The sequence below is a fragment of the Pelecanus crispus genome, chromosome 4, assembly GCF_030463565.1.
Source record: "Pelecanus crispus isolate bPelCri1 chromosome 4, bPelCri1.pri, whole genome shotgun sequence".
NCBI classification, from domain to species: domain Eukaryota; kingdom Metazoa; phylum Chordata; class Aves; order Pelecaniformes; family Pelecanidae; genus Pelecanus; species Pelecanus crispus.
In genome coordinates, this window is record NC_134646.1 from 36,090,323 (window position 1) to 36,108,719 (window position 18,397).

The 18,397-nt window shown below is 40.7% G+C and overlaps 1 protein-coding gene across 1 annotated transcript in view; it reads right to left on the reverse strand.

Moving 5' to 3' along the window:
* Window positions 1-18,397, reverse strand: part of POLR2B (RNA polymerase II subunit B) — a 20,141-nt gene that overhangs the window by 1,630 nt on the left and 114 nt on the right. The window contains exons 2-23 of the mRNA XM_075708677.1: window positions 18,130-18,202; window positions 16,244-16,394; window positions 12,952-13,064; window positions 12,466-12,685; window positions 11,378-11,536; window positions 10,160-10,324; window positions 9,422-9,618; window positions 8,930-9,049; window positions 8,368-8,554; window positions 7,121-7,264; window positions 6,700-6,839; window positions 6,484-6,595; window positions 5,782-5,936; window positions 5,311-5,509; window positions 5,036-5,204; window positions 4,472-4,568; window positions 3,052-3,146; window positions 2,516-2,766; window positions 2,339-2,428; window positions 1,967-2,074; window positions 1,373-1,486; window positions 1,120-1,280 (exon numbers count right to left, since the gene is read on the reverse strand). Of these exons, the coding sequence (XP_075564792.1) occupies window positions 1,120-1,280; window positions 1,373-1,486; window positions 1,967-2,074; window positions 2,339-2,428; window positions 2,516-2,766; window positions 3,052-3,146; window positions 4,472-4,568; window positions 5,036-5,204; window positions 5,311-5,509; window positions 5,782-5,936; window positions 6,484-6,595; window positions 6,700-6,839; window positions 7,121-7,264; window positions 8,368-8,554; window positions 8,930-9,049; window positions 9,422-9,618; window positions 10,160-10,324; window positions 11,378-11,536; window positions 12,466-12,685; window positions 12,952-13,064; window positions 16,244-16,394; window positions 18,130-18,202 (3,220 nt within the window). The remainder of the gene's footprint in view (window positions 1-1,119; window positions 1,281-1,372; window positions 1,487-1,966; window positions 2,075-2,338; window positions 2,429-2,515; window positions 2,767-3,051; window positions 3,147-4,471; window positions 4,569-5,035; window positions 5,205-5,310; window positions 5,510-5,781; window positions 5,937-6,483; window positions 6,596-6,699; window positions 6,840-7,120; window positions 7,265-8,367; window positions 8,555-8,929; window positions 9,050-9,421; window positions 9,619-10,159; window positions 10,325-11,377; window positions 11,537-12,465; window positions 12,686-12,951; window positions 13,065-16,243; window positions 16,395-18,129; window positions 18,203-18,397) is intronic.

Below are 18,397 nucleotides of genomic sequence, written 5' to 3' on the forward strand. Positions count from 1 at the left end.
TCTACTTATCTGTGGTGGGTTTAACTTTGGCTGGCAGCCAGATGCCCACCAAGCAGCCCTCTCACTCCCCGATGTCGACAGGACAGGCGGAGAAAATAAGATGGAAAAGCTCATGGGCCAAGATAAAAACAGGGAGATCACCGTCCAATTACCACCACAGACAGAACAGACTCAGCATGGGGAAAATTAGTTTCATTTATTGCCCATTAAAAATGGAGTAGGATGGTGAGAAACAAAGACAAAACTAAAACCATCTTCTCCCCTACCTTCTTCCCAGGCTCAGCTTCGCTCCTTCACTCCCAACTGCTTCCTCCCCTCCCCATGGTCACAGGAGGAATGGGGGCTGCAGTCAGTGCGTAACAGTCCCCCTCTGCTGCTCCTTCCTCCTTACACTTTTTCCCTGCTCCAGCACGAAGTTCCTCCCATGGGACAGTCCTTCACAAACTGCTCCAGCATGGGCCCTTCCCACAGGGTACAATCCTTCAGCAACAGACTGCTGCAGCATGGGTGCCCCCCAGATCACAGTCCTGCCAGGAGCCTGCTCCACCGTGGGCTTCCCACGGGCTGCAGGTGGGTATCTGCTCCACCACGGTCCCCCATGGGCTGCAGGGGCACAGCCTGCCTCACCATGGGCTCTCCGCAGGCCGCAGGGGGATCTCTGCTCTGGCAGCTGGAACACCTCCTCCCCCTCCTCCTTCCCTGACCTGACCTGGGTGTCCGCAGGGCTGTTCCTCTCACACTTTCTCACTCCTCTCTCACAGCTGCTGCACAGCATTTTTTATCCTTTCTTAAATATGTTATCACAGAGGTGCCACCAGTGTCACCCATGGGCTCAGCTTTGGCCAGCAGTGGGTCTGTTTGAGCTGGCTGTAAGTGGCTGTGTCCAGCACAGGGCAACCCCTGGTCCTTTCTCAGAGAGGCCACCCCAGCAGCACCTCCTGCTACCAAAACCTTGACACCTGCACCCAATACATCATCTTAAGCTAAACACATGAAAATGGACGGCTAACTGGGGTAAGCTATTTAAGTTCTAGTGGCAAAGTTGAGGCAGCTAATTTTTAGGGCTAAAAACTTCAGAGAAAAAGAAAACACTGTAGAGAAACTAATAAACATCCTTACCGAGATCTACCTTCCATAGGCTGTCTGTTAAGTATCTGGATTGGCCCTCTTGCACGAGAATGGATTTTGTCATCTACCATGTGCTTCAACCGCTGATAGTATGTAGGACCAATGAAGATCTGTGATGTGATTTTTCGACCAGTGAAGCCATTGTAGAGGACCTGAAATAGTCAATGCAATCACCAAATCATAAACCTTACAATCCATCAAATGTATATTAAAAAAATACAGTGAAATGATATTTTGATAATACCTCATTTCCTCTTAGATGATAGCCATAATCTGATAAAAGATTGGAGATCTTCTGCACATTGACAGCATCATTAAAAGGTGTAGCATCACCAATTTCTCCCTTGTTTGCGGACACCTACAGAGAAGAGATTTGCAAAAGCTTGTCAGATTTCTGGAAGACTGGTCAGACAACATTAAGCTGTTTCAAACAGTTTTAACTCTTAATGCCAGAATGTGCGATTCTGTGCCCATGATAGTACCCTATATCTTGCCTTATCAGCTACACAATTTACAGTGAGATTTTAAAAACTACACAGTATCAACAATTTTGCTATTCCTTTTTCTAGGTCACAGGAAATGTTTGGAATAAAAGCAACAGATGGAAGAGTACACTGTAGTCTGACTTGCTGGACAAAATTTACAGGACTGTAGGTCTTCCCCAAGAAACCTGCTTTTGCTATCAAGTAACAGGAGAACAATCCTTATTTTTTAGTGGATTAACACCTACCAGGGAGTAGTACCTTTACACGTTCCCCCCCCCTCCCCCCAAAAAACCAAACCCAAAACCATTTTAATTCATATTGCTCAGACATGCAGCATAAAAGATTCTTCTTACCTTCCCCTGAAGACACTCGATCAAGTGACCAATGGTCATGCGGGAAGGGATGGCATGGGGGTTGATAATTATATCAGGTGTGATGCCTTCACAGGTAAAGGGCATATCCTAGAGCAGGGAAACAGTCAGTACTTCCCAGAATATCAGCTTTAAGAAAAGCAGTTGCATGGATTCAAATTAAATCTTATAAAGCATTTCAAAGGCAGTGAAGCACCATGTAAGAAGCAGCTGTGTCCTTTTCTAAACATATTTTAGCTAAATTTAAGTCACTATATTGCACCCGAGTAGATATTCCACAGACAACTCACTTAAGGCAGTTCCAATGCTAAGAGGATCAGAGATAAAATGTTAAGGAAAAAAAGAAATCACTACCTCTTGCCTGTACTGGATACCACAGGTTCCTTTCTGACCATGTCTGCTGGCAAATTTATCTCCAATTTGTGGGATTCTTACAGACCGTACCTGTAAGCCACAGGAAAACATTCAATTGGTAACTTAAATACAGGATAAAAATGATTAAAAGTAGAAAGCACACATGTCAGTGCTCACCCTAATCTTGCAGAACTTGTATCCTTCCTGGTTAAGGGTTACCATGACCTGATCTACAATACCAGTCTCACTAGTTCGCAGAAAAGTGCTACAGTCTCTCTTTGTGAAACGTCTGTTGGTGCTTTCCAGTTCGTCTTCATTTTCTGGCAGCGTTACTGTTTTGCCAATAATGACATCATCCCCAGACACACGTACCCCAGGTGCTATCAAACCATCATCATCAAGTTTGTCATAGATGGCATGTCTCATACCTTGGGGGGGAAAAAAAAAAGAAAAAAAAAATGTAGACTCCCAAATTTTTCAACATACTGACTTTGATGTTCTGTAGAAATTCAACAAGTCTGCTTACAACTTCAGACTACTGCTAAAATGCCTAAAGATAATTTTATGCAAATATCTCAACTGATGTATTTTGCTATTAATCCAGACATTTTATATGTCCTAAAATAAAGACTGAATCAGTTCAACAACATTAGCAACCTTGCCCACAAAAATTCAATTTAAAAACTCAGTCTTCATATACTCCTGTATCTTACCTTGGCAAGTTTCACGTGTAGGCTTTTCAAAAACTTCCTCTTGGTCATATCCTTTTTTAGACTCTTGCTCTTTGTATGAGCGATAGAACACAGACCTGGAACAAAGTTATAAAGCCTTCTCCAGTGAAACCAGCATAATTTTGCCTCATCTGTACATCTCAGTCTCATTATAATCACCCTTTTATCACATATTATGGCTACTGTTACTAATGACAACCAAAACAAATAATGTTCATATGCCACACAACCCTTCCTCTAAAGTCTTGCTAATCTGACCATCACTGAGGAGGGGAAAACAAAACAAAAAAATACTCCACCAAACAAAGAACAGTTTCAGATGGCATTTTGATGGTCACTTTTCAGATATTGCCAAAGTACCTATAGATATCACATGCTAATTTTTGATGAACTGCGGAGACCTTCAGATCTGCTTGACATCTCAAAAGTAGTTATTATTCCTAAAGATTATTCACATTATCATCATATTCTCATACTACTATTCTCCTTATACCTGCCATTCTGCAAGCATTTTTAGGCTTCTACTGCTACCTTGCAGTGCCACACTCAGTACAACTGAGCTGCAGTGGAAAACTTTCAGTTTATATAGGCTGCTTTCTGGGGCTCTAAGGGTTTTTGTTTGCTGCCTCAGTTGCCAGCTGCAGCCTTTCAGATAAATATTATCCACATTTAATTGCTCCCAGGCACACAGGAGGTTCTATAAAAGCTTGACATGAGCCATAAAAGTCTAATAGTCTCATATTTATTCTACATTGGAAGGCAGTAGATCCAAGATACCAAGCAGACACTTCTTGGGCTCAACTTGGACAAAAGAAAATGAACATAACTAGAAACCCATTGACCAGTTACAGTTAACCACAGCCATCTAAAAATTATAATGCACAAAGTTACATCAGTTGCCAGTTGTCCCAACAGCAGTTCCTACTAAGGAGAGGAACATGCCAATCCTCACTGGTAGCAACTGCCATGCTACTAAAGACAAGACTATATTACAAAGCTGCAATATTGCCATTAAGGAGTTCATACAACTGGCAAGAGTTATATGAAAATATAACAGCAAAGAGTCCAAATATTTTTTCATTTAACCATCGTACAAAGAACCGTAAACACACTAAAGACCCAAATGGAAGAGTTGGGAAGACAGGCTACACAAAAGATGAACCATTCATCACTGTGTTTTGCTAAGATACACATTCACCATATTCATGGTGCTGCTCCCTTCAACCCCGATTTTAATTTTTTTTTTTTTTTTTTTTTTTTAAGTTTCTCAGGTTGGAAAGATTTGGATAATGGTGCCTTCCAGCACCAGCATAAGATGAACATTTCTTGAGCCTCTGGACAATTCAGTATACTTTTTTCTTTTTTTCTTCCAAACAGTTAAAAAAAATTTACAAAGTCTTACCTGAAAAAGCCTCTGTCAACAGCAGAACGGTTCATGATGACAGAGTCTTCCTGGTTATAGCCTGTGTATGATGCAATGGCTACAATCGAGTTGATACCTGTAATAGGCAGAGCAAATACTTTGAAAGGATGCACACATACCAGATAGGCATTACTCGTAACTCATAGTAAGTTGTATTCTCTACAGTGAAGCTGTTCTACCCTTGCTGAGATAAAATCTCAATGTCCCCCACACAAAAACCATGTAGCGTCAGGAAATGCAACTTTGGGTAGAAAAGAGAATCAGGAGTGACCCCTTGTGAAGAACCTAGCAATATGAATACAGAAAATGCATTTTTCCAGTTAGATTTTAGCAGACTATATGGATAAAGTGGTTTCAGCTGCAACACTAGCAATGTATTTTTTGCAGTCTAGTTGTCCAGCTACAAGTTAACATTTAACCTATAATTAATTTTTAAATTACATACATTTGCTAAATATTTGGGTATTCTACACACCACATTTGTGACATAGTTTAAACAAAACAGTAGTATTTTTGTTTAATAAACATTAACTGACAACATACCTGCTGGTAACTCTCTAAATCTCAAGTACTCCATGGAGCGTGTTGTTACAAGGGGCTTCTGAGGATAATACAACACATGTGCCAGCGTATCCATACGAACATGGAAGTTTGTAATGTAAACTCCCATAGCCTGTTTACCCATAGCAGACTGGTATGTGTTCCTGGGAGACTAGACAGACAAGGGAAGACCAGTACATATGTACATAAAGCTCTACAATACACCTGTGGGTTTTCTATCAACTTTAAAAGCGGGATGTCAGAAGTGATGCACTGACCTGGTTGTGATCAGGGAAAGGGATAATAGATGCACATACTCCCAGGATCATAGATGGGTGAATCTCACAGTGCGTGTATGTTGAACAATATGCCACACCTTTCTCTTGCAAGTCATCTGGAGTCATTGCCAGCATCACAGTCTCTTCTTCCAGTGTATCAATGTACTCTACTACACCACTGGCCACGAGATCCTGCCAACTGAATAACCAATGTCTGAAATACTCAACTAATACATAAAATGGGTCTCTGCAGCAGAAACAAGCACAAGGACTTCCCTGCCTTAGTATTACTACCACTGCCTCAGTGTGATCAAAAAAAAATTAATTAAGCTACCAGGCAGAGAAAGCATCTTTGTGTTTTAAATGCTTTAAGCTCAAAGCTTTAAACGTTTCTCTCTCCAATCTGGGGGAACTTGCAGCTTCCAAGATGGAAAATTAGACATTCAGTTGAATTTCACGAACATATCTCACCTGTAATTGTTATACTCTCGTTCCTTCAGTTGGTCAATATGCCTTTTCTTCAACAGCAACTTCTGTTTTTCCACAATTAAAAGGGGTCGACAAATTCTGCCTGCATCAGTATAGATGCGGATTTCTCGCTCACGAATATCTCTAATCATTGAGACCTGTACAAGAAAGCAGCACACTGAGTACAAAGTCTCAGCCTGGAATCAAAACTACGGAACACAAAATAGGATAACAAAGATACCTAAAACAAAGACCTTACAGGTGCTATCAGCAGCACAGAACTAATATTAACACTCCTATGAACAGAAGCATTTCAAGAGACTGTTTTCAACTGTTTTTTTCAACTGGATCCTCTTTAAAAAAAAAAAAAACCAACAAAAAAAAGCCACGCACACAAAACAAAAAAAAAAAAAAAACCCACCAAAAAAACAAAACACAAAAAACCCAGAACAAAAAGCAAACAGAACACAAACACACACCTCCAACTAAACAACAAACCACACACAACATGAAACAAACAAAAACCCCAAAAAGCACCAAACCCCAAAAAATTCCCAAAACAAACAAACAAAACCAAACAAGCAATGTGAAATATGTTCAGAAAGAGACTTGCAAATAATGCTATTTGGAGCTTGAAAAGTAGTATGAGGGCATTATCCTCTCTCATCTAAAAAGACACCCCAACTCTAGATGTAAAATGTATACCTCCGACACAATGATGTCCATCTGACGACGGAGCTTCCTTAGGGTATTCATGAGCTGCTCTGGATCTTTGTGTATTCCTACCCAGCAGCCGTTAACAAAGATCTTGGTAGCACTAGAAAGAGGGAAAAACAGACAGATAAACAAAAACACAAACCCTTGAAGTGTTGTGCATGATAAAAAGCTTAAGTCTGTTTAAACAGTTTCATTTGCACATACTCAGCTATTGCTGCTGGAGATATTTCTTCCAAGTTTTCCATACTCCACTCTTCCAAGAATTCCAAAATTGGGGATGGCTGAGACCCCACAGAAATGTAAGCCATCAGGGCTAAGTTCTTCACAAGTCCTACTGCATGACCCTAGTAGAAACACAAAGTTAACTTAGATTTCCAAATCAAGAGATTCTCCCAAGAAGATCTGAGAACTTAAACTTTGAGTCCTCAAGGAACCGGACACAAAACATGCTATTTACTTTATTAATTTCTACCATTCAACTACAGAGTTAACTATAAAGCTAAACATTCACATCAGCATTTCAAAAAAAGCGCAAGTGATCATCAAAGTGACGTGGCTACAAAACAACTAGCGGATAAAAACAGGTAGGCATGAGTAAGTACTGACATAAGTATTACTTTCTTACCTCTGGAGTCTCAGCAGGGCAAACCATTCCCCACAGTGTATTGTGCAGCTGTCTGGGCTTTGCCAGTTTACCATCTCTACCAATTGGAGAATTCAAGCGTCTCAGATGGGAAAGGGTAGATGCAAAAGTCAGGCGGTTTAACACCTGCACGTAGTAACAAATTCAGTTAGTCAAAGCTTCTTAAGTGTGTTGTTGACAGGCATTATGATACATTAGAGCAAAGGATCAATGCACTCTAGAAATTATGTACTTCAAAAGAACTAAAATAGCCCTGGATTTTGTTAGCTACACTTTTTAGTTCACCCCCATTAATCTCAGATTAAGTTTACCTTTAAACTCCGTTTTTTTTGTAGTATAGCTTAACTCTGAGCAGGTAACTAGAATGAGTGATACTCGTAAAAATACTTTTTAAGCTGCATTTTTACCAGGAGGGTTTGCCAGTACAACGACACAGAGATCTTTTCAGACTTAGTTTGAAAAATTAAGACCACTTAGTTATGAGGAGCAAATCAGCATTTACATTCTTTTCACACTCTGATCAAGGCTTCTCAAAAATTTAAGAAAATTTAATTTTACAGCCTGAAATGTGATTATTTAAAAAGCAAACAAGCTTTTGTACACATACACCAACAACACACCATCCAGGGACAGCTACCATCTTCACCCCTTTCCTAACTTTGCTTTCCCCAAGTCATGATCTCACCAGGGCTCCAGACAACAAAATGTGCTGGCATTTAAGAACTCTCAACCTCTTTCCTGTTTCCACCTATACGAGAAACAAGCTCAACTAAGCACTGCTGTGGGCTAATAAAGTCAGTGCCCCTCATCATTAGTTGTGGAATACATAACTGTTATATTACAAGGTATCACTCAAGTTTCTTTAACCACCTGTGAAGCACTAGAAGTAATTGAAAGAAATCCATCCTCCCTAAAGGTTCCCTCAGACTAGGACTTGACCAGACACACAAGCATACGCTCTAACACAAAAGTCTTTACAAACTGACTGTTTAGCAGTGAACACAATAGCTAAAACCAAAACCAAACAGCAGCAAAAAAACCCCAAACCCCACACCAGACTCAACTATTTGGATCTTCACCTGTTTCAGCTGTGGCAGAGTCCTTTTAAAAATGGTTCTATTTAACATACAACATGCATGGCTACCAAGCAATGTTAAACTCTTCCATGATACAGTTTTACTCTTATGTAAACCTGACAAACACTACTATGCCTTATTCAGCTACTGTACCTGAGATACTCCTGCCCTGGCCTGATGAGCTTTCTTCTGGTCACCCCAGTTTCCCGTTGCCAATGAATACTTCAGACCATCTGAAATAATTCTTGTTTTAATTGCCAGTTCCAAGTTGAAATCTTTCCCTCTGTCAATAAACTTTTGTGCATATATTCTCACTTCTTTCAGCAAATTCTTAAACATTCTGTAGAAGAAGATGCCAAGAAACATGATTAAGCAGTACTGTAGTAATTCAGCCTACCCAGCACTATCTGGAAAAAATGTCACCGGCCTCCTGAACAGAAGCAAGTAATTTGTAACTAGAGGAAGGGGTAAAAAACCAAAACAAATTAACCTGTTTGTGAACATGCACAAAACATGCTTCAAAACAAGCCGATGCTAGCTACCTACTATCACAGGAAACCTACCCACTCCATGAAAATGTCGTAATCAGATACAGGCTGTGTTGCCCAAGACCGGGTTCAGACACAGCAGAATAGTCTGATTGATTTAGAAGCACAGAGCTGAAAATGCCTCTACCATTAATTATCTCTGAAGAAAACATATATATTATAGTTACCCTCTGAACAGGAAAGCTAACAGTGGCCCAGCAAGATCCAGTCTTTTGTTGCCATAATGATCTCTGTCATCAAGCTCTCTTCTTCCCAGTGCTGCCAGCAACAATCTATGAACCATATACCTAATCAAATAAGATAGTTTATGTTTTAAACTGACAGAAGACATTCACAACAAGGATTACATGCTTTTATAGATAAATCAGTGAACTGTTTCCTAAAGGTTGTCCATTCTAGATCTTTAGGATACTACTGTCCTAAAACAGACCTCTTCAGCACATATGTCCTTAGAGGTGGCATAACCCACTGAAAGTTCAGCTAACTACAGAGAGAAGTTAGTATTTACATCAGGATGGCAATGCGTCTTCTGCTACGTCTGTCCTGTTTGTTAAAAACAAACTCCCATTCAGTGCATTCTTCCAATCATATACATATATGTGAATAAAATCCGTATTCAGGGTCCATCTGCAAATGTGTGACAGAAAATACTGACATACCCTAGAAAATAGGCCTTTTTGGTTTCACAGAAGTCACTGACACCAACATGCGGAAGCATTTCTTTCTGCAAGACTTCTTTAGCATACTTGATTCTCTTTTCTTTGGTGACACCTGGCTTTGCACCTCTTGATCCAATGAAGTTTAGAGCAACATTTTGCTCCTGAATGACAAATGCTTCATCCAGAGAAGGTTTGACCTAATGCACAAAATACAGCAAAATCTTGTAGCACCCAGTGCCTGTTGGGAGTTGAACGAAACTATGCAGTAGTTTGCTGATGATTCTGTTCAGGAACTGCTAATTACTGATCCCATTCTTTCTGGCTTTACTATAGTAGCTCTTTCAAGAGCAGCAGAAAACAGTAATGGAGCACACAGGAAGCCCAGAAAAAATTAGTTTAGACTTCAGACAATAGTTCCCATTCAAGTACATTCTAGACCTGTTGCTGTTTCAGGTATAAATTGGGATTTTAAAATTAAAGTCAATGGCAGCAGGATAAGACCCTACCTCTCCAAATACATATTAACTCTTTGAAATTTCCATTGCACTCTGCTCACTTAAAATACTCATTAGAATAGGTTTAGGTGGAGGACTTCTCACATTTCTAAGAGACAACCCACAAAAATAATAAAGTAATAAATTACAATTGGAAAATGAACAATACTTTGAATGATTATTAGCCACATCTACACATCACCAAATGTCAAGCCAGGAAATAAACTTATTTAACATGTATTACCATTTCCATCATTTCTGGGTCTTCAAAATCATATATGATGTGCTCTAAGATGTCCCTGTCGGACACAAAGCCTAGTGCACGAAAGACAATTATGATGGGGACTTCTTGTTTGATATATGGCAAAGTTGCTACAATGCGCTGACCAATAGCACTCTTCTTCGCACCCTGAAAAGATGGGGAAAAGCATACATTAGTCTTAAATGATCTTGCCTTTAAATAAAAACATCTCTCTCGATTTGGATGATACAGCATAAGGGTATTTAGTCAAGCACTACACGAAACCATTACTTCTCAGCAGGCCAGCTAAGGAGCTATTCTGGAACCTTACTCCAGCAGTGACTTCTTTATTCCAGAAACACTTCTAATTTTAGACGTCTGCAGAAACTTGGAAGGTTTTTGCTGATACAAAGGAATTTAAATACTACTACTCATTCACCCGTATGCACCATTTCCCTCCCTTTTGCAAAGAGCAATCCTACCCACCTTCAGCTTTCCTTCTGTCAGCTTAAGCCCAGCTTTTCTAATCTACTGTGTAAGACTCCCCATGCTCACGATTATTCAAGTAGCTGCTCCCCACCTCCCAGAAAGAAACAAACATTGTGGGATGCAGAGGGACAACCACTCAAGAGTGCCCCAGACATCAGGAACAAGAGTGGTGTAAGGCTTCTATTAAAGTTACTCTTGGAACATGTCTGGGAATTTCCAAACATCAGTGCAATGGTAAATGAGTACTGACACCTTCTGCTTTTGAAGTTATGAATAGCATTTATTTAACCTCACAGATGGCACAACTAGGTGTTAAACATTAATTAATATGTGATCTGAAAAACTCATCTAAACACTAGGTTGGCCATCGGCGAAGACAGGGCCCCTGCTCCTATCCTGGTCCTTTGTGAAGAAGCAGGATGCAGCTTGTTTGGATTTTCTAAAAACTCATTTACAGTAATTCTAAAGTTATTTTTTAGCCTTGCCCTAAAACCTGCCACAAATTGAGTCTTCATTTCAATCCTCAAATTATTTGTCCCAGAGACAGGCACAATCTATGACAAACAGGATACATTTTCATTTAATTTTACCTTCTTTACAACTTAGCATCAGAAGAAATTTCTTCTCAAAATCCCAAAAGTAAGTGATATGAAGAGATAAGACAGTAACAAAACTCCTAAAACTACCTTTATTGTAAGCCCCAGGGCAGGGGTTATTACTGCTTAGGCATACCTGCCCACCTCTGGCCAGCATGCTAACCCATATAGTACTTGTTGGTCGAGAGGAATTTTCCAGACAAGATCTACACTCTCCTGTGTAGGCATATTTTGAATCCTTCTTTGCAAACACATATACTGTGTTTGTAGCCATTTTCTCTTGAGCAATCAGAACCTGTGTTAGAAAAAAGAACACTAGTAAATAACTGACAAAAGGGCATGCTGAAAGTAACAAGCACAGTGTGTTTCTACTATTCCTTCAGGTGCCTTAACTTTAAGAACACTGCACAGCATGAAGTCAATTTGCCAAACTCAGTTGGATTATACTCTACATTTTAAAAATACAGTATTAAGCAAAACATACACCTAGTTGAGACAGAATAACCAAGACAAAAGATTCCAAGAAGACTGTTCTCTATGATCTACTTACTGCCTCCGCTAGTTGTACTGAGACATTTGTGTTAGCTTTAGGCACAACATTGATAAAGAAAGCATTTCGCTATCTATTTCCAAGGCCAACGTACTACACAGGCATATAAATTTAAATGCCAGCTCCGATGGTCAAAGCCAGATTTACTTTTTTTTTTTCCCAAGAAGAAAAATACAACTTTATTTCTTTTGCTGCATTTGCCCAGGTGTCAGTTACAAAAAACTGGCAGTTCCATTGGTGAGGCACAAGCATGGAGAAGATATGATTCGATAAAGCTGAATCCACAGCAATAGAGGGAAGAACCTAAAATGCATCTATACAGTTGTGAGCAAACTGGAGGAGACTCGAGTGAAGTACCACCTCATTTTAGAGTGGATACTGCTCTGCAATATTGAAAATGAAAAGGAAAGTACCTAGAGTACTTAATGGCATTCAATGCAAAACAGTTTATGAAACTGAAGGGAAACGCGCCTCAGAGAAGAAGAAAAGGTGGCTTGAGGAAGTCCTCACAGAGGACTAAAAGCCCATCTTTCTATGAGATTGCAAGTGCCCAACGCAGTAACTGTGACACACTGGAATAAAAGCACTTATGTTCCTGGCAAAACATATGGAATCAAGTAACCAAGCTTGCAATGTCTGTAAAGATGACTGTGCAAGGTATAATCATCCCTTACCTTTTCTGATCCATTAATGATAAAGTAGCCACCAGGATCAAGCGGGCATTCATTCAGTTCACAAAGATCACGGTCAGTTAAGCCATTCAACAAACAGTATGTTGAACGCAACATAATAGGAATTTTTCCTATAAAAGTTTTCTGATGCTGTGTCTGTAACTGATCCTCTCCTTCCTTAATGACTGTTTTAGTTATATCCACATACAAGGGGGCTGAATACCTACAGAATAAAAACACCATTGTGTTATCTGTCAGTTACTACTCCAGGTTGTACAGAAGCATAACGAATGCAGTTATTCAAGCACTCACTGGTAATATTAAGCATTATTGCCAGATCACCGTCTGGATTTAACAACTAGACATCTAAATTTAATTAGAGCAGTAATTACTACATTTTCAAGGCACTAGTAAACTGAAAAATACTATCAATTAATAATGCAGGGCCAGTCCTTCCTTGTGTTTATCCACTACAGAGTTCATTCTTACGTAAGGTTTCTCAGTCGGGCTTCATTGGGCATCATAGGTGAGGGTGCTCCATCTCTTTCCCAGTGCGTAGGTTTGGAGAGATAGATTTGTTCAAACTTCAACAGATAGCGGGGCTGGAAAACAAGAAGATGTTTTCCTGTAATGGAAGAAACATCCATTTTGCTTTTTCAAAAGCAGCCCTAGAGCTTAATACCCAATGCTGCTGCATGCCCTCAGCTCAAGGTATGGAAACAATCCTGCTTCAGATGACTAGGTCAAAAAACCACTCAAAAACTTTCAATAATTTCTAAACACCTCATTAATTAAAAAAAAAAAAAAAAAAAGAGAGAGGAAACTGAAGGGTCAAAACCACTGGTAAGACAAGAATAAAGTACCCAAATAGGTCATCTTCCTATAAAATAGCTCACAAACTCAAAATCTGCCACGTGAATATATTAACAAATGGAATATGTCTCACATATGCCTAATTAGATATTTATTGTTCACGTAACTTTAGATAAAACTGCTAGTTTTATGATGCAGAAAGGTGAATCTGCTTCAACACATACAATGAGATATCTGGCATATCAAACAAGGTGCAAATTTTTGTAAAGCTTTGCTCCCATGCATAAAACATTAAATTTAATAGCTTCGTTCTAGTTCCACAGAAATCCTTTCACATGTTACAGTGAAACCATGGGCATGAAAGGACAGATACCCTTCAACAGAACAATTCTCAGGATCTTCATTTTGGTCCAAGAGCCACTCACCCCTCAGAATCCTACTGCAATGAGATTTAGAGCATTCAGTTGACTTAAATCAAAAGCCTTGCATTTAAAATGAAGGGGTAAAAGTTTTAAAACAATACTCCTATCAAAGTGCATTTGTGTATCTGGTAGGGAGAGGTAGAACTTAAAAGAAAGCAAGCAGTTACAAAACAGTAGCTTTGTTCAAGTGTTTCGTATGTGTGTTGCACAAGCACTCAGAGGCAATTCGGCTCTTGGCCTCCTTGCATGCAAAAGGATCTAGAGATGAGCCACTCTACTCACAAAGCATTCCTTCACAGACCAAAATCAAGGGTGGTAGGGAAACATAAGCAAATCATCAGACCTGCATGTACACAAGTTGAAAGGCTTTTGCCTTACAACCTTTCCTTCAAGTTGCTATTTCCCACCATGTCCCTTTGCAGAACAGAAGCTAACACAAATAACGAACTACAGTGCTGCCACCCCAACTAAGTATCTGCCTAGAAGCCAGCTGAGAATATCTATTACTAAAACAAAACCTGAATTCCATGCAGGCATTTCACCACATCTCATCCGCCGTAGGACACCACCAAAGCAACACTTGCTCTACCAGAGCAAGCTCCAATGCAGAGGGAAAGAAAATCCAGCTTACAGTTTATATTGCAACTTGTTTTAGCCTTTCTAAAATATATTTTCAAAGTCCTCTTATTCAACCTTTTCTCTGGACTCACCATTAAAGGCAAAGGTGCAAATTACCCATGCCACAGATTTTGTCTTACACAGAGCCACAGAAACCATCTTTTCAATATCTGCGCTAGGTGGTTTTGTTTCTTCTAAACAGATTATTGCATCAATTTATCAAAAAAACACAGCTTTCAGGCAAAAACTGAAGTGTCATTGCTGCCCTATCCACAAGGTATACTAACAACCAGCCTTCTGTATTCAAGATATTCTCTCTTCTTTATTACTAACCAAAACTGCTACTGGAGAAGGACAACCATTATCAATAACTGAAAACACAGCAAGTTGGGTAACACCAGTTCCTAGGATAATTCTATAGGATCAGTAAACAAAGAAAGACTTGAATTATCAGGAAAGACCTGAAAACAACCTCATTCAAAAAGGCACAAAAGCCTCCTACAGTAGTAAGGTAGCAGTGACTTGTTGGCAAACATTTTGTAGGCCAAAAAAATTCTCTCAATTCTTACCCAAAGGAACACCTTTTTCCTGGATCTGCAATAGCAGCCATGTATAGTACCAAGTTTCCCAAGTTCTCATGCAAGCGCTCTCAAGAAGAACACATTTACTGTAATTACTATCTCTAAGCATGGTTGTTAAACCCTCTGATGTGCAATAAATTGCCCAAATTGCCTTCAAAATATGAGGCTGAGAAGTGGACGGAGAAAGAAACAAAAAGTCAAATTAGACTCCTTAAATTGTGACTCTGAAGTGAAAAAGCAAGTTTCCTTTTTCTCATATCTAGACCTATTCCTAAAAACTTTAATTTGATAAATAAGAATAAGAAACTAACCTCTCTGATTTGAGAAAGTTAAAATACTAGCTTTTGGACAAAAAGAAGCCAGGCACATACCATGCTTGCGATCTGAATCTTAACCATGTACAGAGCATATAGCAACTGCAGAAGTACACAGCTAGAGAATTACACAATAATATACACAGAATAACAGAAGAAACATTAAGGAGAATTACAGTGAGATAAATATTTATGAGCTGTTTGTCTAACAAAGAAACTAAAAGAAGTCTCAGTTATTCTCTCTACACGATAGTTGTTTGCCTGCAGAAAATGCAAAGGAACAGTCAAAACATGTAACAATTATGCTCAGGTGTCCTAAAGTTCCTTCAAATCTCTACAGGGAAGCAGCAAGGCAGTGACTGATAGCAGGGAACATCTGTTCCCCTTATGGAACAGGGATCACACCGCATGAGGGACAAGGATGAAAGCACCACAGCCACTGTAAAAGGTGCACACGCGTTGCAGAAGAGCCATCACACAGCACAGACCTTAGACAACGTGTTCTCCTTTGGAACATGGTGCCAATGGAAGATGAAGAGCAATGGCACCCTTTGAAAACCCGGACCTGACTTTGGCCAGACTAAACTAACAGAGAACTTCTCAGCCATAAACCTTTCTTGCCATGGTAAAGCTACTGAAAATCAAAACCCCACCAAAACATGGTTTGCTTTTGGCCACCTGACTTGCAACCATAACTGACAACATGAGCTGCAGCAGCCAATTGTTCTTGGTCATTTCTCAACTCAACCAACAATTTAACCAGCGAGAGAGTAACTCTATAGGAGAGGCAAGTTCGATTCCATGGGTAACAAAGCTCTGGCATGTGTTTCTCAGCCATACACCTGACTATCTGGAAACTTTGCTATGTACCTCATAGACTCCAAAGAGTTCATACTTCTGCCGTACTGACTGCATGAGCAGTGTCATAACTCAGATGTATTTCCATCGCTTGAGACGGGGGCTGAAATAAAACCCACCTAAAATCATTTTGCATTGTAAAAACATGTCACGTCTGCTGGGGGTCTCCACTTACCGGCTCCTCCACCTCTCCTGTGGCATGCTGGGCTTCAGCTTGTAAATCAATTGGTGGAGCATCTTCAACAATTCTCTGTACAGACATCTGAATAAACTCGTCAAAAGAATCCAACTGTTGCCTCACTAAACCCTTTTCATCAAAATAGGAGCTAAAAAAAAAAGAGTGCATTAATGAACAAGAGATCTTATGTACTTCATACATCAACAAGCTTAAGATATATTTATTACAAAACCTTCCAAAGCCATGAAATACAGTACAGAATCAAACACATTCACTTCTCCCAAGGCATGAGTTTCAAACACAGATGCTCAAAAATACTAAATAATTCTCTCTCAGTGTTTGAAGGCACAGACACTATGAAGTGACAGACATGCTGCCACCTCTTGGCTAAGCCATGACTGTACACACAGTTTACCTTAAATTAGAAGGGAAACGTGATGACTGAAACCTCAGTAAAAGTGGCTTCAGCTAGTTTTAAACAATGTATGTAAATTACTTTGCTTTTACTAATTTTCCAGGCTGCAATAAACTGAGTGCATGCCCCTAAGTCAAGGTACAGTTTTCAGAACTTTTCTCAGCTTGGATCCCCTCTGTTCCAGCCACACAGAGATTCCCAGCTTCCCTCCTCCAGATTTCCCCTAGCCTGTGTCACCCAGCTTCAACCCAGCACAACCTACCTGTAAAAATCCAAGCCTAAATTTGAAGCCCCACATCCTAACTTTTAATGGGATGACCTAAACATGTCTGCAGCATGCCAGCAAGCTACTCTGCCTTACTTCCCAGCAAGCTCCTCTACCTCACATTCCTGAAGCCAGCCAGGGAACCCACACTACCTCAGCTTCTGCCCCATTACTGCCAAGATCTCTAGAGAAAACTGGTAAGAACTACCTCCCTACGAATAACCTCAGGCTTCCCCAAGAAAGGGAACATACCCCCGGCTACCGTGCTGTTGCACAGGGAATCTCACCTGCACAGTCTAATACTGCACAAGGGGAAGGAGGAAGGGAAAGGGCAACCTGTATCACAGAACGGCTGAGGTTGGAAGGGACCTCTGGAGGTCATCTTGTCCTATCAACCCACTCAAGCAGGGTCACCCAGAGCTGACTGCCCGAGACCATGTCCAGACAGCTTTTGAATACCACCAAGGATGGAGACTCCATAACCTCTCTGGGCAACCCATGCCAGCAGTCGGTCACCCTCACAAGTAAAAAAGCATTTCCTCATACAGAGTGAGGTACAGCCTCATGTGAAGGACTTGCCTCAGTTACCTTCCACCTGACCGAAAGCAAAGGCAGCACTCTTCACTGGGCTGCAAGAGAAAGGACCTCCTCCTGCCTCCAAAGTTTCTCATCTCTATTCTCCATCCAGACTGCCTGCGGGACCACCGCCACAGATCTGCTGTTCTGTTTACAACTACTGCCCTAAGACACCAGTCATATACATATTATGAAGGATGCAATTAGCAAGATAAACGCTTCTTTACTCAGTTGCACACAGCATCCCACTCCTTAACAGCCACAAGAAGCTGCAGGTCCTGGATGTTCATGTCCTTCTAGAAAAACACTAACATGGTGAAATAACTAAGCAATGATTTCCTAATGCCAGCAACAGCTGTGAGAGTAGTGGGCAAAATCATGTGCTTGATATGGAATCAAAATCACTTCTTACTCCATTCAAAACAGTGTAGCCCACTGGGGGTCAGTAGGGCTTCTTAATGCCCAATGAGAACCTTGCTGTTTCTGCTGAAAGCCCTTCTGCTCTGAAACTGCTAAACCACAGTTTAGCATAACCAAGCTCCCATGACACGTGACACCTGGATGTCACCTGTAAGACTAACAGCACACACGCTGAAGTGTTAAGAACAGTAAGTTTTAAAATGTCACCTAATAACAATCCAGCAGGCTTCTTGCCACAAGTCGGGGGTGATTTCATCATCGTCTTCATCATACTGCATATCTGTCGAGGAAGCACAACGTTCAGATCAGGCTCCAATCACCTCAGCATCTCTCCTCGCATGCTGAGGCGGGGGGGACACCGCCACACGGCGGGATGAGGGACCTTCCGGCACCCCAGCAGCGGCCCTGGCCGCCCGCGGGCCGCAGGAGCCTGCGGGAGCGCCCACCGCGCCCGGAGCACCCCCCTGCCCGCCTC